Source organism: Mustela erminea, chromosome 14 (genome assembly GCF_009829155.1).
Source record: "Mustela erminea isolate mMusErm1 chromosome 14, mMusErm1.Pri, whole genome shotgun sequence".
NCBI classification, from domain to species: domain Eukaryota; kingdom Metazoa; phylum Chordata; class Mammalia; order Carnivora; family Mustelidae; genus Mustela; species Mustela erminea.
Window position 1 is genome coordinate 50649544 of NC_045627.1, and position 23905 is coordinate 50673448.

A 23905-nucleotide genomic window follows, 5' to 3' on the forward strand; every position below is an offset into this window, starting at 1 on the left:
GGCCAAAACAGCAAGTAGACTCTTCCTGCCACTAGCAAACAGGCAGAAGGAACCAGAAGTGGGCAAATCTGTGCCAGGCCAAGGTGTGTAACGCCGGTGTTCATCCAAAATAACCCTCCTCACGAACAGCATATACTATGGGCTGATCTATACTTTCCCTCACCTCCCAACATGCCCGCACTAGGCATTATGCCCTAAGTTACACAGAAGGAAGCTGAGGCTAAGAGAGGGCAGGTGGCTTTCCCTGGAGCCCTGGCAGGTACAGGGCTAGGATCTGACCTCATGTGCCCAAGGCAAGTCCCATTTCTGCTCTTCTCTTAGTTCTGAGCAGCTATCACCAGTTTGCCCAGGATATAGGACAGCCGCTGAGGGCAGGGCTGCCTGACAGCCTGGGACCTCACAGAGCCTGCACTCCTCGGGAATCTTGCACACTGTCCTTCTGCCCACATGCCCCCTTCCCATGAGGTGTGCACTGTAGCTGTCGGGGCCCTCCTCAGTCATCACTCCTCCTCTGTAGCAGTGCCATCTGTGTCCCCAGGCACTGCTGCTCTCAGAAGGTCCTGTCACTTTGGCAAAACTCTGTAAGTGGAAAGCAGGGTGATGGGCTCAGATTTTTGAGCAGAAGAGATGTGGAGTTAAAGGATTTTTGCTCTGTCCAGTAACTGCGCCTTCTGCTCCAAGACCCCCACCCAATTCCTCCAACAGTAACCACCACTGGATGAAAATGAAGCACAGACTAACATCAGCTTGAGGGAGCTGCATTTCCTACACAAGGGGCCATTGCATCGCAGCGGTTGGGTGGCATGAGGACCCGGATCCCCTGGAAGGGAGACTGGTCCTTCTGGATGGAGAATTTTCTTTCTGGAGAAGAAGTTGTACAGTGGGCCTCCCAGGGCTCCAGAGAGAGGAGCTCCCCAAGGAGGCCAGGAGGAAACCAGCAGTGAGGAAGGGCAACCCACTGACCATGCGACTGACAAGGTCACACGAGGGGACGTGACTGCCCTGGGGAGGGTCAGGCTCTGGGAATACCCCCTGCTGTTCAGCACAGGCTCTTTGGGAGAAATCCGACTCTACTGACCAATATTTATCCTGTGTGTCCTTTTCATGCTGCAATCCTACTTGTGGGATTGACCCAGGGAATCCTGACCCATGCCCACAGAGAGTGAGCCTCACGGTGTTCACAGCCTGCTGTAGCCACGTTAGGAACAACCAGAATATTGACCGGGGAGACTAGTGAAAGAAACTTCCTCCATCTGTAGAATGGAATATGGGCTGATGGTTGGGGAATGTTACATACTTCATGACCCCATTCATGTAAAAACATCCTTGGAAAGCATATTTAGATAGCTCTGTGTAGACATAGGATGAACTGTCTATGGTAGTTATCTCGGGCAGACAGAGGATGGGATGAAAGGGGAGCTTGATCATGGTAGATGGATAGCAGCTACCCACGTTGGTGGCAAAGGTGTCTCTGCCCAGCCCCGTGGGTCCTGCCTTCCCCCTCTGGGGGCTCCTGCCCCACACAGCCCGCCCTGCCCTCTGCACACAGTGCAGCCCTGCTCGCTGGATCTCCGAGGAGAGCCCTCCTCTGCCCTGGTCCTGCTACGGGCCACCACGGACTCGCTCTGGGCCAGTCACAGACAGAAAAAAGAATGACAGCGTGCCCCCTCCAGCCTTCCTCCCTGACACGAAACTCCAAGTCCAGCCAGCACGCACACAGGAAGGATGAATCTCCAAACCACCGTGTGAAGAGTACCAGAGCAAGCATGACGTTCAAACACAGTGTTCGTACCACATGAGTCCACCGAGAGGATGTTTTAAAGGAGCAAACTAGCCTATGGGAGAAAACTGAGAAGGGCAGTTGCCTTCAGGATGGGGGGAGGGGGGCAAGGATCGCCTGGCAAGTGATCTGAGGGGTTTTCTGGGGTCAGTGGTAAACTCTTTGTCTTCCTGGGATGTGCATTTACCAGAAGTCATCAAATGATACACTAAAGTTTGCTGCAATTTAAAAAAGAGAACTCTTAACAAATATCGGTGTAAACAGTGAAATACATACAGAATGATGGGTTTTGGGGATGAGGTAGCCTGATGCCTGTAACTGGTTTGAAACGCACAAAAAATTAAGATGCACTGTGTCTGTATTTGTGTGTGGGCATAGATGGGTGTGTTTGCAAGACAGAGAGAGAGCACTAGATAAACAAAATTATAATGAAATATGGTCAGATATTAAATATGAACTGTAAAACCCAGGTAGTAGAGATGGGGCTGTTTCTTGTACTGGTGTTTCCACTTTGCTGTAGGTTTGGAAATTTCCTTCACAAAGTCCGAGAAAATATCAAAGTACTGAATGGTAAAAATAAACGGTGACACAGCCAAGGCAAAGTCACGGCAGGTACAAAGTGACAAGTGACTAATGAGAGGGACAGACTAAGGGCTGTGTGAATCCAGAGGGGCCAGTGAATCAGGGAAGGGGCAAGGGGCAGACTCCTGGGAGTGAGGCCTCAAAGGAGGGGTGGACTGAACCCTGGAAAGTGGACGGAGGGGCTTGCAAGAAGCCCAGTGTCACGCTGTGCCCCAGCCTTAGAGCTGAGGGAAGACCTGCCTGGCCTTGATGGGGGCTAGGGACCTCACACTCTCAGGCCAGGCTGGGGTTTGGGAAGAGGCTTGCTCAGTGCCCTCGGGCCCTGTGTAGGAGATGCCAGCCTGAGCCACCACAGTGGAGAAACTACGAGTCTGTGCTCACCCCTGACAGCTTTTCTAGGTGTTCTGGCCATGGGATTTATTCACCATGCAAAGACCAGCACTCAACACAAGTCACACTAACACCAAAGACCCACACAGGGCCAGAGGGCACTGAGCCGAGGATGGGCTGGAGACCAGGCAGGAAGGAAGGCTAGCAGAGGCCTCTGCCTCACCCTGGAGAGCACCCTGAGGGGCTGAAAAGGTCCTGAGTCTCATGCTTGTCCCCGTCTGCTTCCCAAGGCTCCCTGACCCACTGATTTATTTCAACTGACAGCCTGATGAAATGCCTCCTTTGATTTCATTTGGGGTCCAGGATCCTGCCTTGAGCTTGGCCTCTCAGTGACTGTCACGTTGTGGCAGCTTCCTCAAGAGGGCAACAACTGAAAAGGTCAGAACAGGAATGCTGAGTTAAGCTGTCAGTGGGTGTGCGGCAGGCACCTGTCACCCCGGCCTGGCCACCATGGGGGACGGACGATGACTGCCATTTGCACCTGCAGTTTGACAGGCTGCTGCGACGCCATGGCCTGTGCGTGTCCAGGGGACATAATCAGAGAAACGAAGCTGTCAGGTCAGCTACACGGCTCAGCTTTATACCAGAAGAGCCTACTTGCGTGGGGTCTCTTGCCCACCTCCCTCCTCGCGCAGCAGGTGGGTGCAGAAGACAGGAGGAATCAGAGAGTTGCGGGCCCACAGCTTATTTGGCTGGAGATGCTTTCATCCGGGATGATTTCCCCACACCCTCCACACATGGCCTCAGCCCTGGGCTCGGGGGCACCATGATGATGGGAATATTAGTACCACTACTCCTGCTTAGGGCTGACCAACTTCTAGACCCTGTGCCAGTCCTCATAAAATCCCCTGGCCTTCCGTCTCACATCTGCTCATGGGTGTTATTATTGCTACTTCTGGGAGACAAGAGGGGAGCACACAGATGTTCAGTGGTTTGTTCCGGGTGGCACATTCATGATGAAATGCAGCACAGCCAGATGTGAACACAGGTCTGTCTGACCCCATGGTCTGTGGCAGTATGCGCCTACAGTTAGGAGTGCAGAGGCCAGAGCCAGCCTCTGGGTCTGCATCTGGCTAGATCCAGCTCAGTGCTGTTAGCAGTGGACGAAATGTGCTTCTCCCTCCACTTCCGCTGTACTGACCCCCAGTGGGCACACACAGAGCCCATTACAGAGGGGGGCTTCTGTCCCAGTAGTCACTGCATAGGAGTTCTCACCAGACTGACACAGAGACCCCTGGATGGGGAGAGGGCACCCTTGTGAAGTTCCAGTTGTGAGGGAGAGGAGTTTCCCATATAACCACTGGATGAGATGTTAGCTGTATCTGCATGGATGCCTTCTGTCTGGCTGTGTTCCCAATATGACATTGGTCATTGAACTGTGTCCAATTCTTTAGTCATCCATTGAGATAATGTTTCTCTTCTGCACATTGCTGATGTGATAAGTTACATTGATATTTTAAATACTGAATCAGACTTGTGTTGTAGGAGTGGTCACTAATTATTCTTGTTGTGCTGTGCTTTTTATATATTCTCAGATTTCATTTTACAGTTCTCTGTTGAAGGTTTGTAAATATATATATTTTTCTTGTTATGTATTCCACTTTTGGTTTTCAGGTTTAAAAAAATTACCACATGAAACTTCTTTGGTAATCATTTTGCCGTATGTGCATATGAAATAATGGTACTATTTTAAACGTATGCAGAGAGGCGTATGTACATTACGTCAAAACCCAAAAAACAGAGTCACACGCATACCTGCACGACGGTCCCTGGCATACACACCTCACAGAAAGATCTACTTACTTCTATAACCCATGTACCTTTCTCTAAACCACCCCTTGCATACACACACTACACACTGAAGCTCACAGTGCACACATGCTCCCACCGCGTGTACCATGCAACCAGCACGTACAACACCGCCCCCCCAGCCCCGTGTTGACAACAGTGACTCCAGCTCTTACCTCCTGCACAGAAGGAGGAAGGCTCCACTTTTGTAATATCAATACAAGACTTAGCTGCGAGCTGGAATAGAGGGGGGGGGGTGGCAGGTCAGGGATAGTAACGGGGGGTTGTGGTGAGATGTCACCCCATTCCCTTTCACTCATCCCTCACTCACTTTTCCTACAATGTTTCGTAGTTCCTTAAATCCATTGTCCACTGAAAACACGTGGTCTGGGCTGTCAGCAATCTCCAACAGCTATAAGACAGAGGAGGTGCCTGGGGCCCATGGCCAAAGGTTGAGGACACAGAAGTCCCCATCCCAGGAAAGAGTCTCTTTCCTCAAGTCATGTTAGACTCCGACGGCCAGACTCTGGCATTGGCCAGCAGCCCACCCTTCAGAAAGGGGACGCCCTTCCACCAGCACCACTGGCAGCAGGTTTTACACACTTGTCATTTGTTTCTGCAGTGGCTATCTGCTGTCCAGACACTAGTGGTGGGTTACATGTCCATCCTCATGTAACCCTGGGAAAACTGCCTATGAAAGCTTTCTCCATCTAGGCTCACAGGTGGCACCTGGTTACCTGCTTGGAATTACCTGGTCTTTCCTATAGTCTTTTACACCAATGGTGTAAACAGTGGCTCCCAGTCTCCGAGACTCTTCAGCCTAAGAGAATGAAAGTTTTGAGTATAAGTCACCAGCTATGTGGAGCAGAATACTGGTAACAATGGATGGGACTCACTTCGAACTTGGTATCCTCAAAGGGCTGTGGCAGCAGAGTTCCGTCGGTCAGAGAGATAATCACGATGGGAATCTTTTTCCCTGCAGAAGCAGAATGCAGTGGCCTGATCAGTAAAGGCCCCCAGGGTGACTCTCCACAGGCTGCTGGAGCACCGTGCTGCTCCCCACACTTCCTCCTCCAGAGGAGAGGCCCCCCGACCTGAGCACCCACCATCAGTGATGTCTGGAGGGCTAGCAGCCAGCCCTGGAGGGAGAAGGGCCTTAGCCGGGACCTACATTATAGATGACAGCGCTGAGCCTCGCTCTGGCCCTTCCTACTGAACCGTCACTATGACCAGACGTACGACCCTTGCTCTGAAAGGTAACTCCAGCTACTTTACTGCACAAGCATCAGCCTTTCAGTTGAGCAAAGGGACGGACAGCCAGACTCGACTGTACCAGATGTCCCGCAGGGCAGTGGAAAGCCTGGCTCTGGCTCAGGGCAGTGCCCTCAGAAAGTCCTGCTCTTTCTGCGCACCTAGGGGTCCAGAAGACGGTGGAGACTCTCGGGCTGTGGACCCCATGGCCAGCTCAGTGCACTTCCCCACCAGGCCCACACTTCCTTCCCGGCAAGGGCTGTAACCCTGCAGTCTAGACGAAGACGGTTCTGAGCAGAGGACAGCCTTTTCCAGTGCTGGGGACACAGTCACAGGATGACATTAGCCAGAGGGAAGGAACCGAAGGGAAAGGAGCCAGGGCCAGAAATGTGGTGGAGACAAAGTGTGTGCAGCAAGGGTGAAATCCAGCGCTTTTTTCTGAAAATGGAATCTTGTCTGCTCTCGGTCCCCTAGCTTTTTTGTTTTCTTGTTCAGGCAGCCCAAGTGTAGTTCAAGCACCTCTCAGTTACCACGAACCTAGTAGGTACATGTATGGCCCCGTGTTACTCTGAGACATATCACTAGGGTTGGTTTTCATCCTCCCTGCACAGAGGAGGGACCCATGGCCCAGAGAGGACAGCACCTTGTTCCAAGAGTCAGTGATAGTAAGTAAGTAAGATGAGTGTCTGCACCAGACCTCCCTGAGGCTCAGGCCTGCTCTGCCCCCACACCTGCCCACAGTGAAGTCACCAGGCAACTTACCTTTAGTGTTTTCTTGTTCCATCTGCTCATTTGCCTGCAAGGAAATGAAGGAGTATTGGGGGAGGACAGTGGGAGGACCCAGGAACACTCTAAGAACTCCATAAAGCAGAAGTCCTCAGAACTCTAGTTTCAGTACCATTTTAAATCCTTCCTGCATGTGTGTGGCTCCCGAAGGCACTACATTCTGGAGTTGAGCAAGACTGTCACGTATTTCATTTCTGAAAAAAATCAGAAAAGGGGTTGTGGTGGTATGAGGTGTGGATTATTCAAACGAGTCCAAGCTAACCCTCATGCAGTGTTGGTGGGAATGGAAAGTAGTGAGCCATGCTGGGAAACAGTGTGAACATTCCTCAAAAAATTAAAAATAGAATTACCATATGATCCATTAATTCCACAATGGGGTATTTACCCAAAGAAAATGAAAACATTGACTCAAAAAGATATCTGCACCTTCATGTTCACTGCAAAATTATTTACAAAAGTCATGATATGGAAGCAACTCAAGTGTCTAATGATAGATGAATGGATAAAGAAGTTTGGTTTATGCCATCTAGGAATATTATTCAGCCATAAAAACCATGAGGTCTTGCCATTTACAAAAACATGGATGGATCTGAAGTTATTATGCTAAATGATTGAGTCAGATAGAAAAATACATGATTTAACTTATATGTGAAATCAAAAAACAAAACAAAGAAGCAACAATCAAACAAAAAAGCAGGAATAGACTCATTAACGTAGAGAACTATCTGATAGTTGCCAGAGGGGTAGGGGTTGGAGGGAGGGTTAAAATGGGTCAAGATGAGTGAGAGATACAAGGGTTAAAATGGGTCAAGATGAGTGAGAGAAAAAAACACAGGGATGAAAGGTAAAGCATAAAGAATATAGTCTATGATACTGTAACGATGTTGTATGGTGATAAATGGTAGCTACACTTGTGGTGAGCGTAACATATGTATAGAATTGTGCAATCACTATACTACACTACATCTAATATAACTTTGTGTGTCAGCTATACTTCAAAAAAAAAAAAAAAAGAAGAAGAAGAAGAAGGAGAAGAAAGAAAATCAAAATAAAGCAGCCCCAAGCCATCCTGGAGCCACCTTAGGGGACTTTAACCCTCCCCTCACCGAAATGGACAGATCATCTAAGCAAAAGATCAACAAGGAAATAAAGGCTTTAAGTGACACACTGGACCAGATAGACATCACAGATATATCCAGAACATTCCATCCCCAAGCAACAGAATACACATTCTTCTCCAGTGCACATGGAGCATTCTCCAGAAGAGATGACATCCTGGGTCATAAATCAGGTCTCAGCTGGTACCAATAAGATTTGGGTCATTCCCTGCATATTTTCAGACCACAATGCTTTGAAACTAGAACTTAACCACAAGAGAAAAGTTGGAAGGAACTCAAATGCATGGAGGCTAAAGAGCATCCTTCTAAAGAATGAATGGGTGTGGTGCAAAAATAATGAATACTGTTATGCTGAAAATAAAAAAAAAGAATGAATGGATCAACCAGGAAATTAAGGAAGAATTTTAAAAATTCATGGAAACAAATGAAAATGAAAACACAACTGTTCAAAATCTTTGGGATGCATCAAAGACAGTAAGGAGAGTATATAGCAATACAAGCCTTTTTCAAGAAAGAAGAAAGGCCTCAAATACACAACCTAACCCTACACCTAAAGGAGCTGGAGAAAAAAACAGTGAAAAAAAAAATCTGAAAGGTGGTTAAGTGTAATTTGGGCTTGATATTAAAGGCAGCCACAAGCTGTTCTGAAGCCACTGTGCTGAGTGTACATCTGTCTGGCTGGGGCAGGACACAAGCCAAGTAGCCCAGTCATGACCTTTGGCCCTCTGTCCTTGATATTGACAGGCCATGTTCAGGCCTCTGCTGTCTCCCATCAGGTGAGAATATGGTGGGAGATGCTGCTTTGCTAGTCCCATGAGTATGGCCTGGCTTTCTCTACAATCATCACTGTCTTGGGCACACAGACTTGGGGGACCCCCCAAGACCCAGGGTGAATGTGGGGCACACCCATGGAGGTGTCACTGTAAATGCCACTCACAATGTGATGGGCAGGGTTTCTAGAAGCTACCAGGTCCCTCAGGAAGGCACACTATCCTCCAACAGGTAAGGCTGAGTTCTGAAAAGTTGTTCTGCTGATTGATGCTCCTGCTCTGTCCCATCCTCCACTGCCAAAGATCCCTGAGGTTGACATGGTCTCCCCAAGCTTCTTTCCCTTCTGGACTGGTGCTAAAGGAAGTAGCAAGCTGCTTCGTGAGCACACTAGGGCTCCTGAGTTCATGTGCTCCTGAAAAAGGCCAAAGCCTGAAGTGGCTCTGAGGAGTGATCCCTTGGCTGCCATGGGTCTGTGGCCAGACAACTGCTGTGAAGGCAGATCTCATGGGTGGGATGGGGACACAGGAGAGGCTGGGGGTTTATGTTCAGGCTAATCTCATATGACGAGCTGGGCTGCCATAGCCAGTCTAGGAGAGTGTGGACCCGAGAAGGCTTCTCACTGTGGAGAGTACAGATGTTGCTATGGGGGAGACCTGAGAGCCCCAGGTCCAGCCCCACCCAGCCCAGCCCACCCAACCCAGGAGGTGAGGCCTGGGACCTGGGGCCAGTGGAAGCCACACCAGGCACTGCCTGTCTAGCAGAAGCACTCTCCCCTTCTCTCTCATCAAACACTGGAAGATTTGTATTTTGTGACAGCATCCCAAATATGGGGGAACTCTCATCTCTTACCACTGTCTAGCCCAATAGGCTCCCTCCAGGGAGTGCTGCCCCTCTGGCCCTACTCTCAGCTCTGTCCGTGGGAGGGACACCAGGCTCCTTGTCCCCTAGCAGTCTCTCTTCCTCTTTAATACCTGTCTCAACTCCTTGGAGCCTCTCCATCTCTCTCCTGTTGTCACCCTCCTGGGCAACACCTCTGGGTATTTCTAGCTTCTGGGCCATCTGGCTTCTCCAACATCCAGATGAAACCCCTCTTGGACTATGTCTTCTCAGCCTACTCGATCCTAGCAGGACCGGCTCAGAAAGCACCAAGCAAGGTTCTAGCCTTGTCCTACGTTCTCTGCAGAACCCCCAGAGTCACACTTGTATCAGGTAACATTGCCCCCTCCAGGATTTTCTCTGAATGTCAGGGTCCACCTGGGCTCTCAGCCATAGGCCTCCTCAACTCCTAGGCAGTGGGGCACGTTTGGGAAAGCCTAGTCTCAGGTGGAGCCTAACTCCAGTCAAGATTCTCTGGGTTTCTCAGGAGCTGACAGCCTTAGGACCCTGATCTGAGTGTGAGCTCTCCTCCCAGCTGCACATCTTGTCCCATCTCATTTCACATCTTTTCCACTCCTCTGGGTACACTGCCACTCCTGAAACCTCATTTGTGGAAGACGTCATGTTTTCTGTCCAGAGAAAACCAGGAGGCCCTCCCTAAGCCCCCACACAGCTTCTCACATCTGGGCCCTGAGACTCCCACCTTAGAGAAGGCAGAAGCCTTCCCTGCCCCAGTGACAGCTCTTCCACAAGAGCCCCCTGTCCAACAGCCATGCATCTCTCTGCCACTTGCCAGCGTCACCCTCAATGGACTTGATTCCTTCCACTCAGCTCATATCCACTCAGGTCTCTCTGTTCTAAACACATAACCACGCATATGCACAAATCTGTGCCTCCACTAATGCTTGGAGCAGCCATCCCACTCCCCGCTTTTCTTGGAGTCAGAGATGAGAGTGCTTGCTGTCTGTATGCACTGACATCATGACACCCTTCTCCTGCAGTCTGGTTGTTCTTGCTCACTCTGCTGCTCCTGGCTTCTCTCCATGGTCCTGAATGGTGGCTCTGTGACTCAAACTCTGGCACCCATCCAGTCCTAAGGATATTCACCCTCTCTTTGCTGCTTAACTTTCTCTGTGTTGTGTTCCAATCATTTGTGCCCTCAAGAATCTTAACTTCCTTAGCCAGCTACTCAGAAGCTCTATAACTCCCTTCTTCTAGGCTTTTGGGCAAACTGTTGGCCCCACCGTGGCCCACCTAGGCTTTGGGCATGTCATGTCTTTCTCAATTCTGATGTTCAGGACCCTACTCATGGGCTCCCCTGTCTCAGACCCACCATGAAAGTAAGATCCCCTTCACTGAGACCATCAATAATTTGATGTTGCTAATCCTTTCCTCCTTGGTTATGACTGTTTCACTGGCACCTCCACTGGCCCAGGGCAGAGAGTGACACATGACCACAAATCCTTAATGCAGTTCACTGTTTGTAAAGGAACCATACACCTGTTCTATACCATCCTGGGAGTCCTCACAGCCAGTCTGTTCTAAGAAGATGGAAGAATGCACAAACAAAGAGTCAGGACAGGTGAAAGGTAGGGCTTAGGAGTGGAGATGATCTATTAGCACAGGGTGGCCAATGTCAGAGCAGCTGGGAGTCAGAAAGGGTTTGGGAGCCAGATCTGTGAGTCAGGGTGCACAATGAGGGTAGTCTAGGCCTGCCCAGCCTGCACTCCAGTGGGCTCCTCCCTGTGGTCTCAGGGAACTCATTTGGTCCCTGGCTCTTTCTGTAGTCCTACCCTCTGAGCCTGCCTTGGGGGTCACCATGTCAACACTTACCTGTCTGATGTGAGTTTCATGAGAGTGTGGCCCTCTGTGGAGTAGGTGATGAAAGACATCCGCACGTTTGGGCTGAGGAGGAAGAATGTGTGTGTGAGAAGTCATAGAAAGAGGCTCAAAATGAAGACAATGAGCAGCCAGGGAGGGGGTTCATGACAGTTCCCCTGCTCTCACCCTAATTCTTATCCTTTGGGGCCCATTTCCCAAACCCCAGAAATTCCCATAACTTTAGTAAGGAATTCAGAGACCTGTAAGATATCTGGCCTTTCTGGGAGAGTGTACCAGAATGGCATCTTGATCCATCCTTACCTCACAACACAAAATAGTGTTTTTCTGTCAGTCTGCTTCTCTCTTTTTTTCTCTCTTATGTACATGTGTGTGCAGGTGCACACACACACACACACACACACACACACACAAACACACAGAGGCACTCACACAGGCAGCTGCATTTACAAGGAGACAGAGAAACACCTGCACACTCGTGCAGGAGGATCTCCCACATGACCTTTCTTCTCTAACATTCTTTGGAACATCATTGTCCTTCCTTTCTTGCCTGTTTTCCCCACTTCTTCCCTCCTCCTTTCAAAGAAATTATTTTCCCTCTTGGCAGCCATTCATCTACATCCCTCCTGGCCTGTATCCCTACATCCCTACATCCCTCCAGGCTTTCCTGCTCCTGGCCATTGTCTTCTGGTATGCTGACTCTCATTATCCTTGGCTAAATTGGTACCATAGGTCTCTAGCTGAGTTCCCTACTTCTCTTGGCTCTTGTTTCCACTCATTTTACCCATTTCTGTCAGACTTTTCTTCCTAATACACAACCTTGATCATGTCAAACCCTTCAACAAGAACTATCTGTAGCTCCCTATTGCTCACAACATGAAACCTAGGCTACATGGCATGGCACTATGAGCTATTATGGCCTTGGCTCCAAGCCAACATGCCCAGTCTCATCTCTTAGTCTCCTCTTGAGATAACCCTACTCTGTAGCCAAACAGACCACTCATTTCATAAGAAGTATTCTTGATGGTTCCTGTTGCCCTGTCTTTCCCATCCATCAAAACCTAGTTGATATTGCCACATCTTCTGGGAAGCCATCCTTGAATTAAAATTTTTCCTTTTTCTGTAAGCTTTCATATAAGTCCTTTGCCTTTTTATTTTGGCCCCTGATGCCTTTAACCAGGTGTTTAATTACTGTGTTACTGGTTTTCCTGTTTCCTAATCTGTTAGGTACTCAGGGCATATTACCGTGTCTCCAGTAATATGGCCTGACTCTCAGGCAGGAGCCAAGTAAAGTTGCTGAGACCCTTGGAATCATTGTGATCTCTCCTTTCTTGCTTCAGAACTTCACTCTGGGCTCTGTGTTCTTGACTGGAGGGATTCCCATGCCCACTGAGTCTAAACAGCTCTGTAATATGTCTGGCAGAAGGAAACAACACTCTATTAACACAGAGAAGCCATACTTGTCAAACTTATTGACCAAATCTTCCACCATGTCATAGATGTCCATCCAGTTGTTGTTCACACTGCCTGACCTGAAAATGAAGAAACACGAGTCAGAGAGATGAGTCACATCTGTTGTGTAGGAATAGTTCCTGTCCTCTCTGCCTTCCTGCAGGTCCTTTAGCAAACTCCTCACCTCTACTCTCCTCAACATAACCAAAGCCTGACACACATCCTCAGTGACCTAGTGGGTCTCCCTTGTAGTGACTTTCACCAGTGTGAGTTGTGGGAAGGTTGTCTAACAGTATCTGTATGCTTGGGCTGAGGAACTTCAAAGGATGAGGGACTTGTGGTAGCAAACCAGGATGTATGGTCATGCTAGGTGGGGTCGTTGGACAAGAAACAAGGGAGGATGCATTGGTTGGTAAAGTCTCCAGTGATTCTGATTTGTTGGCTTTCCTGGTTGCCCATTGTCTCTCAGATGTCTGCTCCTCCCCTGCTCCTTGAAGGTATCTGTGGTTGGGCTGGAGGCAGAGCTCTTGGGCACCACATCCCAACAAAATGCTCCTGGATTTTCCTTTATATCATTCCTTTGTCTCCTCTAGGCTATATCTAAAACTATCAGCAGGTGGTTTCTAACGAAGTCAGGATTATCATTCATGGAGTATGTATATAATAGACACTTTACAAGCTTGATTTCTAACTCCAGAACAGCCCTATGATATCAGCAGTATTCCCATTTTACAGATGAGACTCTCAGGTTATGGCATTTGCCACAATATTAATAGTGAGCATGGATCTGAATGCAGATCTAGCTTTAAAACCCATGCTCTACCCATTACACTAGGCAGATCAAGGTGACTCTGGTTGAGTAAGAAAGTACTAGACTCTGACAACCAACCCACAATGCAGACTTCTTTTTAGAAGCTTCCATGTTAAAGTGCAAGACAACATCCTTAATTAATGGAAACCCAGTCCACTCTCCTTCTCATTACTTTTCTCTCCTGTTTTCCCCCTGAGTGAAGAGGATATTTCAAAGAAGATTTACAGGAAATAAGAATCTTCAACTCACCCACCTACTCTGGAGAAGTTTCCAGTTTGTGATGATTTTGAAGAAAGATTTAGACTCCAGAAACCTTTAGATCAACGTGAGTGCTCCTGGGCAGTGGAAAATACTGCAGGGATAATCAGGCCACTAGGAGGGAGGCAATATGGAACAGCAACTATGTGGGCTTCCAGCACACAGAGCTCCAATCCTGTTCTAGTGTCTCACTCTTAAATGAGAATGAAGAGCACCAGCAGACGTTTGAAGACATCTCCATCATCGAAGCTTGAGGCCAAAACACACTAATGATATAACTATGCTGGAAGAATGGAAAGGATGGGGGGAAGTCATGTAGAGAGCCTAAGCTGTAAGAAAGACAAATTCTCTCCCTCAGAAGACAATAGAGAGTTAGTAAATCTCAAACAGCAACAAACAGCATCAGTACTAGCATAGGATTAGAAACAGCATAATACTAGACAAAAAAATATGCAAAATGACAGATAAAAAACAAGACCCAGCTACTTGCTGCCACCAGAGATTTGTTCAGCTTTAAAGACACATGTAGGTTCAATATGAAGGGACTGGAGGTATTCCATGCAAGTAGAACATAAAAAATTATAGTTACACTTATATCAGACAAAATAGACTTTAAGCCAAAAAATAGGAACAGAATCAAAGAAAGTTATCATATAATGATAAAAGAGTAAATACATCAAGATGATACAAAAATCATAAATATATACATACACAACAAGAGCACCTAAATATATTAAGCAATATTAACAGATCTGAAGGAAGGAAAGGTAACAACACAAAAATAGCAACTTTAATACCCTAGGTTCCAGTGATGGGTAGATCATCTAGACAGAAAAGCAACAAGAAAGTCTTGGAATTGAACCATACTATGGCCAAGTGGACTTAAAAGACATATATAAAACATTTCAATCAACTGTTGCAGAATACACATCCTTTTCAAGTCCACACAGATTATTCTCCAGGATAGATCCTATGATAGGACACCAAACAAGTCTTAGCAAATTTAAGAAGATTTAAGTCATAGCTGTCTTTTTGAACAACATGGAATAAAAAACAGACAATCTGGAAAACAAACATATATTTATGGAAATTAAACATGACCAATGAGTCAAAGAAGATTAGAATGGGAGAAAGAAACAAATAGAAGAAAAAATCCTAATGGAAACTAATGGGAATGGAAACAAATAACAAAACCTATAGAATACTGCAGAAGCAGTTCTGAGAGGAAAATGAATAATGAGGAATGCATATATTAAGAAATTAGCAAAATGTCAAATAAAATATCTTACTTTATCTTACTTTACATGTCAAGGAACTAGAAAAAAAAAAAGAACCAATAAATCCCAAAGTTAGCAGAGAACAAAATAAAAAAGGTGCTGAAATAAATAAAATTAATTTAGAAAGAGGAGATATTGCAACTGATACTACAGAAATACTTAGAATCATAAGAAATTAGTCAGAGTTATTATACATCCACGAATTAGATAACCTACAGCAAATGGATAAATTCCTAGAGACATACAATGTGCCAAAACTGAAACAAAAAGAAGCATAACTTTTGTAGCAACATGGACAGGACTGGAAGAGATAATGCTGAGTGAAATAAGTCAAGCAGAGAGAGTCAATTATCATATGGTTTCACTTATTTGTGGAGCATAACAAATAGCATGGAGGACACGGGGAGTTAGAGAGGAGAAGGGAGTTGGGAGAAACTGGAAGGGGAGGTGAACCATGAGAGACTATGGACTCTGAAAACACAATCTGAGGGTTTTGAAGGGGCGGGGGCTGGGAGGTCGGGGTACCAGGTGGTGGGTATTATAGAGGGCAGGGATTGCATGGAGCACTGGGTGTGGTGTAAAAATAATGAATACTGTTATGCTGAAAATAAAAAGTAAATTAAAAAAAATCTGAATAGACCTATAGACCTGAATAGACCTAGTAAAGAGATTGTATCAGTAATTATAAATTTCCTAGAAGAGAAAAGCCTGGGACCAGAAGGTTTTGTAGGTTGAAATGAACAAACATTTAATGAAGAGTTAACACAAATCTCTCCCAAACACTTCAAAAAAATTGAAGAACAACTTCAGACTCATTCTATGAGATCTGCATTATCCCAAAATCAAAGCCATACTAATACTTCAAGTACAGATCAATAACCCATATGAATATGGATGCAAAAATCCTCAGCAAAAGAATCTAGCAAACTGAATTTAACAACATATTAAAAGATTTATATTCCATGACCAAGTAGGATGTATTTCCACAATGGAAACATGGTTCAATGCAAAAATAAAACAATGTAATTAACAGAATAGAATATGATAGGCTTAATAGATAAAAAAAAAAACAAATTCCATGATCATTCCAATTTATGAGGAAAAGCATTTGAAAAAATCAACGTATGTCACAAAAATGCTCTGTTTAGGAATGAGAGAAAAGTTCTATGATAAACTTAATAAGAGCCATATATGAAAAACCCATAGCTGACATATCAGTGGTGAAAGACTAAAAGCTTTTCCTAAGATCAAAAGTAATACAAAAATGCCCAGTTCCATCATTTCAGTTCAATAGAGTATTGGAAGTTCTAGCTGGATCAATTAGTGAAGGACAAGAAATAAAGGCATCCATATTGAAAGGGAAGATGTAAAATTGTCTCTGTTCTTGGACAATATGATCTTACATGTAGAAAACCCCATAGATTCCATACACACAAAAACTGTTTGACTAATAAAAGAAATTAGCAAAGTTACAGGATACAGAATTAACATTAAAAAATCAGTTACATTTTGATATGCACTAACAATGAACATTCCAAAAAGGAAATTAAGAAAACAAATCCATTTATAATATTATCAAACAGAACAAAATACTTGTGAATAAATTTAACCAAAGAGGCAGAAGACTAGTACATTGAAAACTATAATACATGGCTAAAAAAAATTTAAAAAGACTCAAATCATTGGAGGGACCTCACATATTCACTGGAAGACTTAGTATCTTAAAGCTGGCAATAGTAGCCAAGGCCATCTATGGGCTTAGTGCAATCTTTATCAAAATCTCAACATTTTTTTTTATTTTGGCAGAAACTGAACAATTCATTCTAAAATTCATATGGAATCTTAAGAGACCTCAGATATCTAAAAAACTTCTTGGGGTAACTGGGTGGCTTGGTTGGTTAAATGCCTAGCTCTTGGTTTTAGTTCAGGTCATGATCTCAGGATTATGGGATCAAGCCCTACAGACTCTTCCCTTAGCAGGGAGTCTGTCTGAGATTCTATTCCTCTGCCCAACCCCCTGCTTAAGCTTGTGTGCACTCATGTACATGCTCTCTCTCTCATTCTCAAATAAATAAATAAGTCTTTTTTTCCCCAAATAAATAAACAAATCTTAAAAAAAGGTCTTGAATAAAAACAAAGTTTGAGGACTCACATTTTCTGGTTTCAAAATTTATTACAAAGCTACAATAATCATTGTCTGAGAAATTTCCACTCCATTTTCCAGTGTGGCTGTACCAGTTTGCATTCCCACCAACAGTGTAAGTGGGTTCCCCTTTCTCCATATCCTTACCAAAACCTGTTGTTTACTGTGTTGTTAATTTTAGCCATTCTGACCAGAGAGAGTTGATACCCCTTGTACTTTTGATTTGTATTACCCTGATGATGAATGATGTTGAACATCTTTTCATGGGCCCCTTGGCCATCTGGATGTCTTCTTTGGAAAGAAGTCTAGTCATGCTATTTTGCCTAATTTCTAAACTGGATGACTTTTTTTTAAGTGTTCATTTGATAAGCTCTTTATCTGTTTTGGATCTTACCCTTTACTAGAGAGGTCATTTGCAAATATCTTCCCCTATCCCAAAGGTTGCCTTTTAGTTTAGTTGATTGTTTCCTTCAATGTTTAGAAGGTTTTCCTCGTGATGAAGCTCAGTTACCTTATTTTAAATCTATTTCCCTTACCTCAGGAGACATACTTATTAAGACTTTTGTACACTGGGTGTGGTACATAAACAATGAATCTTGGAACACTGAAAAAATAAAATAAAATAAAATAATAAGATTTTTGTATAACTAAAGTCAAAGAAGTTACTGCCTGTGTAATCCTCTAAGATTTAAGGAAACTACCCTATGCCTCAGCAATTGCACCTCTAGGTACTTACCTAGTGGATACAAAAATACAGACTCAAGGGTCACATGCACCCCAATGTTTATAGCAGGTTTATCAACAATAGCCAAACTATAGGCCAAGCTCAACTGTCCACCCATTGAGGAAAGGATAAAAGAGTTGGGACATATATAGACATGTATATATAGCTGTGACATATGGAGTGAGAGTGCTCCAATGCTAATGAAATGCTAATGAAATAAGTCAGTCAGAGAAAGACAAATAACATATGACTTCAAACAGATGAGGAGCTTAGGAAACAGAACAAGTTAACAGGGAACAGAGAGAGAAGCAAACCATGAGACACTCAACAATACAGAACAAACAGGGTAGATGGAGGGAGCTAGGTTGGGGGTGGTCTAAATAGGTGATGGGTGGGCACTTGTTATGATGAGTATGGGTTGTTATAAGTAAGCAAAGAAACACTAAATTCTACTCCTGAAGTGAATATTCCACTAAATGTTAATTAATTAGAATTTAAATAAAAATCAAAATAAACAACAACAAAAACCCCAGAGCTACAATAATCAAAATAGTATAATACTGGCATAAAGACAGACATATAGACTAACAGAATAGAATAACGAGCATTGAAATAAACCCTCATATGTATGTTCAATTGATTTTTTAACAAGGATATCAAGAACATTCAATGTGGCAAGGACACTATTTTCAAAAAACAGTGCTGGGAAAACTGGATGTCTACATGTAATAATGTATTTGGGCTCTTACCTTATGTCATACACAAAAATTAACTCAAATGAATAAAAAACTTAAATGTAAGAACTAAAAGTGTTAAACTTTTATTTTCTTTTATTTTTATCTAAAATTTCTAATTTAATTTACATCTATTCAATGTACTTGTTCCTAACAGTTTTGTTGAGATTACCCATAAAAACTTTATGAGACATGGGGAGGATCAGTGAAATAGGCAATGGGAATTAAGGGGTCCACTTGTTCTGATGTGCACAGGTGATGGATGGAAGTGATGGGTCACTATAATGTGCACATGAAACTAATAGAACGTGGTGTGTTAACTAACTGAAATTAAAATAAAAATTTAAAAAAAAACCCTGATGAAACATAAAAGTTCATCATTCTCCCAAGTTATTTTTTTTTTAAACATTTTGGAACAGAGATCATATCTACTTATTTTAGTAAACCAAGACACATGAAAGTTTTAATTTTAATGCTGATAACTAAAGCCATGTCTATTTTACTTAAACCAATAACTAAGTATTTGCCTAGATCATATGAATTTGAAATATATTTAGGTTAGTTTCTATCTTTCTTACAGTTTTAGAATACCCAATCCCTATAAGTACTTGTCTCCAAACCAAGGAAATAGAGCTCATTACAAATTAGTTTGGACAATATCCATCCAGAGAGAAAAATATCTCACACTGACAATATATATTTGTGGACACACAGATCATGCTCATGGATTGGAAGAATAAACATTGTTAAAATGTCTATGCTGCCCAGAACAATCTATACTTTCAACACCATCCAGATCAAAATACCATTGGCATTTTTCAAAGAGTTGGAACAAACAATCCTAAAATTTGCATGCAACCAGAAAAGACCATGAATCACCAAGGAAATGTTGAAAAAGAACAACAAAGCTGGGGGCATCACGTTGCCTGATTTCAAGCTATATTACAAAGCTGTGATCACCAAGACAGCATTGTTCTGGCACAGAAAGAGACACATAGACTAGTGGAACAGAATAGAGAGCCCAGATGTGGACCCTCAACTCTAGGTCAGATAATCTTTGACAAATCAGGAAAAAATATCCAATGGAAAAAAGACAGTCTCTTCAATAAATGGTGCTGAGAAAATTGGACAGCAATATACAAAAGAATGAAAATCAACAATTCCCTTACACCATACACAAAGATAAACTCAAAATGGATGAAAGACCTCAATGTGAGACAGGAATCCATCAAACCCTAGAGGGGAACATAGGCAGTAACCTCTTCAACATTGGCCACAACTTCTTTCAAGACATGTCTCCAAAGGCAAGGGAAACAAAAGTGAAAATGAACTTTTTGGAATTCATCAAGATAAAAAGTTTCTGCACAGGAAAGGAAACAATCAATAAAACAAAAAGGCAACCCATGGAATGGGAGAAGATATTTGCAAATGGCACTACAGACAAAGAGCTGATATCCAAGATTTCAAAGAACTTCTCAAAGTCAGCCCCCAAAAAGCAAACAATCAAGTCAAAAAATGGGCAGAAAACATGAACAGACACTTATCCAAAGAAGACACACAAACAGCTAACAGGCACATGAGAAAATGTTCATCATCATTAGCCATCATGGAAATTCAAATCAAAACCACATTGAGGAGGGAGGAGCAAGATGGTGGAAGAGTAGACCTAAATTTCATCTGGTCCCAGGAATTCAGTTGGATAGTTACCAAACCATTCTCAACACATCCAACTAAACAGGAGATGGAAGAGAAGAATAGCAGCAATTCTAAGAACATAAAAGTGACCACTTTCTAGAAGGTAGGACATGTAGATAAGTGAATCTGAGGCAACATACAGGAAGAGAGACTGCAGGGGGCTGGGGCTGGCTCCCAGCAAGCAATAGAGTAGTGGAGTACAAAATGGGAACTTTTAGAAGTCTGCTCCACAGAGGGAGGTCGCTCCAGAGGTTGAGCAGGGGTGGAGCCCTCATGGGGGCAGTGTGGTCTCAGGACCCCTGGGGTCACAGAAAGACCAGGGGTGTCTGAATGTGGCAGAGTTCCCAGGTATCAGAGCGGGGAATCCAGCTGCAGAGATGGAGCCGAGGATGGGCTCTCAGTTCAAGGTTACCTTAAATCATCGGACCATGACTTTTTGAGCAGGGACCTCACAAGCAGCAGATCTGGGAAGGGCCCCTCCTTCCTCTACCAGGAGGAGTGGCACGGGAGTGTGCTGCAGGAATCTGCTGGGTTTGGAGACTCCAAATGGGCTGTGTGCCAGAGAAGAAATGCTCGGTCACAGGCCAGGTCAACTCAGATTGTGGCCAGAGACCAGGGAGATGGGACAGATTGAGTGCTTTTCTCTGAGGGCACACTGAAGAGTGGGGCCCGGAGCTCTCAGCTCCTACAGGGCCTGGCCAGAGATTAGGAAGCAACCATCTTTATTCTTGCCCTCTAAAGCTGTACAGAAATCATTCAGGGAACAAAAGCTACTGAGAATGAACCCAAGCAGACTGTTCAGTTGGGCCTCTGGCAAGGCAAAGACATTTGAAAATCACTGCAACAGGCCCTTCCCCCAGAAGATCAGCAAAAACATTCAGCCAAGACCAAGTTCATCAATCAGTGAGAACTGTAAAACACTGGTGTTAGGGGAATACAGCACACAGAATTTGTGTCTTTTTACCCATGATTCTTTAGTCTTTCAAAGTTAAATTTTTAAAATTTTTGCTACTTTTTTCTTTTTCTTTTTAAAAAATTTTTCCTCTTTCCTATTTTAACCTATTTTATCTTATCAATACCTTTGTAAAAATCTTTTTTAATTTTCATTTTTATAGTCATCTTCTATCCCTTCATTGTATTTAACCTCATTTTTTGTATACATATAAGTTTTTCTTTCTTTAAAATTTTGGATACAGTTTCTTCTAACAGAACAAAATATGCCCTAGATCTACTGTATGGCTTTGTTTTAGTCTCCAGCCTGATCAAATTATCTCCTTTTTTTTCCTTCCCTTTTTTTCAACCAACTTCCTATCTTATCAATTCCTTTTATGGAACCTTTTTAAATTTTCATATTTACAGTCATAGTCCATCCCTTCATCATGTTTACTCTTATTTTTGTATATATATGTTATTCTTTCTTCAAAATTTTGGGAGGCAGTTTCTTCTAACAGACCAAAATACACCCAAAATCAAGTGTGTGGCTTTGTTATATATTAGGTTAATAGAACAAAGCCACACACTTGATTTTATATATACAAGTGTGTGGCTTTGTTCTATTAACCTAATATATAACAAAGCCACACACTTGTATATATACGTGTACATGTGCATGTACACGTATATATATACATATATATACATATATGTATATATATATATATATATAGTTTTTTTCTCATTTTTTCTCTCCTGCCCCCCTTTCCAGTTTCAGGTTTCTTCCGATTTGGTTACTGTATGTTTCCTGGAGTCATTGTTAGCCTTTTAGTATTTTGTTCTTTCATTCATCTATTCTTATCTGAATAAAATGACAAGGCAGAAGAGCTCACTTCGGAAAAAAAAAAAAGAACAAGAGACAGTACTGATGGCTAGGGACTTAATCTATGCAGACATTAGTAAGATTTCAGAACTAGAGTTCAGAATGATGATTATAAAGGCATTATCTGGGTTTGAAAAAAGCGTGGAAGAGGTCTTTTATCCATTTCGAGTTGATCTTTGTGTACGGTGTAAGAGAATGTTCGAGTTTCATTCTTTTACATATAGCTGTCCAATTTTCTCAGCACTGTTTATTGAAGAGACTGTCTTTTTTCCACTGTATATTTTTTCCTGTTTTGTCAAAGATTATTTGACCACAGAGTTGAGGGTCCATGTCTGGGCTCTCTACTCCATTCCACTGGTCTATGTGTCTGTTTTTATGCCAGTACCATGCTGTCTTGGTGATCACAGCTTTGTAGTAAAGCTTGAAATCAGGTAACGTGATGCTCCCAGCTTTTTTTTCCCCCCCAACATTTCCTTAGCAATTTGGGGTCTCTTCTGATTCCATACAAATTTTAGGATTATTTGCTCCAGCTCTTTGAAAAATACCTGTGGAATTTTTATTGGAATGGCATTAAAAGTATAGGTTGCTCTAGACAGTATAGACATTTTAGTAATGTTTATTCTTCCAATCCAAGAGCATGGAATGGTCTTCCATCTTTTTGAGTCTTCTTCGATTCCTGTCATGAGTGTTCTGTAGTTCCTCGAGTACAGATCCTGCACCTCTTTGGTTAGGTTTATTCCCAGGTATCTTATGGTTCTTGGTGCTATAGTAAATGAAATGGATTCTCTAAATTCCCTTTCTGTATTTTCATTGTTAGTGTGTAAGAAAGCACCTGATTTCTGTACATTGACTTTGTATCCAGAATCCTAGAAGAAAACATAGGCAGTATCCTCTTTGATATCAGCCACAGCAACTTCTTTCAAGATACGTCTCCAAAGGCAAAGGAAACAAAAGTGAAAATGAACTTTGGGACTTCATCAGGATTAAAAGCTTCTGCACAGCAAAGCAAACAGTCAATAAAACAAAGAGGCAACCCACAGAATGGGAGAAGATATTTGCAAATGACAGTACAGACAAAGGTTGATATCTAGGATCTATAAAGAACTCCTCAAACTCAACACACACAAAACAGATAATCATGTCAAAAAATGGGCAGAAGACATGAACAAACACTTCTCCAATGAAGACATACAAATGGCTATCAGACACATGAAAAAATGTTCATCATCACTAGCCATCAGGAAGACTCAAATTAAAACCACATTGAGATATCACCTTACACCAGTTAGAATGGCCAATATTAGCAAGACAGGAAACAACGTGTGTTGGAGAGGATGTGGAGAAAGGGGAACCCTCTCACACTGTTGGTGGGAATGCAGGTTGGTGCAGCCTCTTTGGAGAACAGTGTGGAGATTCCTCAAGAAATTAAAAATAGAGCTTCCCTATGACCCTGCCGTTGCACTCCTGTGTATTTACCCCAAAGATACAGATGTAGTGAAAAGAAGGGCCATCTGTATCCCAATGTTTATAACAGCAATGACCATTGTCGCCAAACTGTGGAAAGAACCAAGATGCCCTTCAACAGATGAATGGATAAGGAAGATGTGGTCCATCTACACTATGGAGTATTATGCCTCCATCAGAAAGGATGAATACCCAACTTTTGTATCAAAATGGACGGGACTGGAAGAGATTATGCTGAGTGAAATAAGTCAAGCAGAGAGAGTCAAGTATCATATGGTTTCACTTATTTATAGAGCATAACAAATAACATGGAAGACAAGGGGAGATGGAGAGAAGAAGGGAGTTGAAGG

General features: G+C 43.6%; 1 protein-coding gene across 2 annotated transcripts in view; it reads right to left on the bottom strand.

Moving 5' to 3' along the window:
- Positions 1-23905, bottom strand: part of ANTXRL (ANTXR like) — a 60205-nt gene that overhangs the window by 15659 nt on the left and 20641 nt on the right. Inside the window, exons 2-9 of one of the 2 annotated variants that reach the window (XM_032313695.1) lie at positions 12642-12713; positions 11176-11247; positions 6690-6771; positions 6554-6587; positions 5437-5516; positions 5292-5360; positions 4872-4952; positions 4717-4777 (exon numbers count right to left, since the gene is read on the bottom strand). In XM_032313695.1, the coding sequence (XP_032169586.1) occupies positions 4717-4777; positions 4872-4952; positions 5292-5360; positions 5437-5516; positions 6554-6587; positions 6690-6771; positions 11176-11247; positions 12642-12713 (551 nt within the window). Of the gene's footprint in view, positions 1-4716; positions 4778-4871; positions 4953-5291; positions 5361-5436; positions 5517-6553; positions 6588-6689; positions 6772-11175; positions 11248-12426; positions 12593-12641; positions 12714-23905 lie in introns of those variants that run through there. The other variant, XM_032313696.1, reaches the window with a different exon arrangement.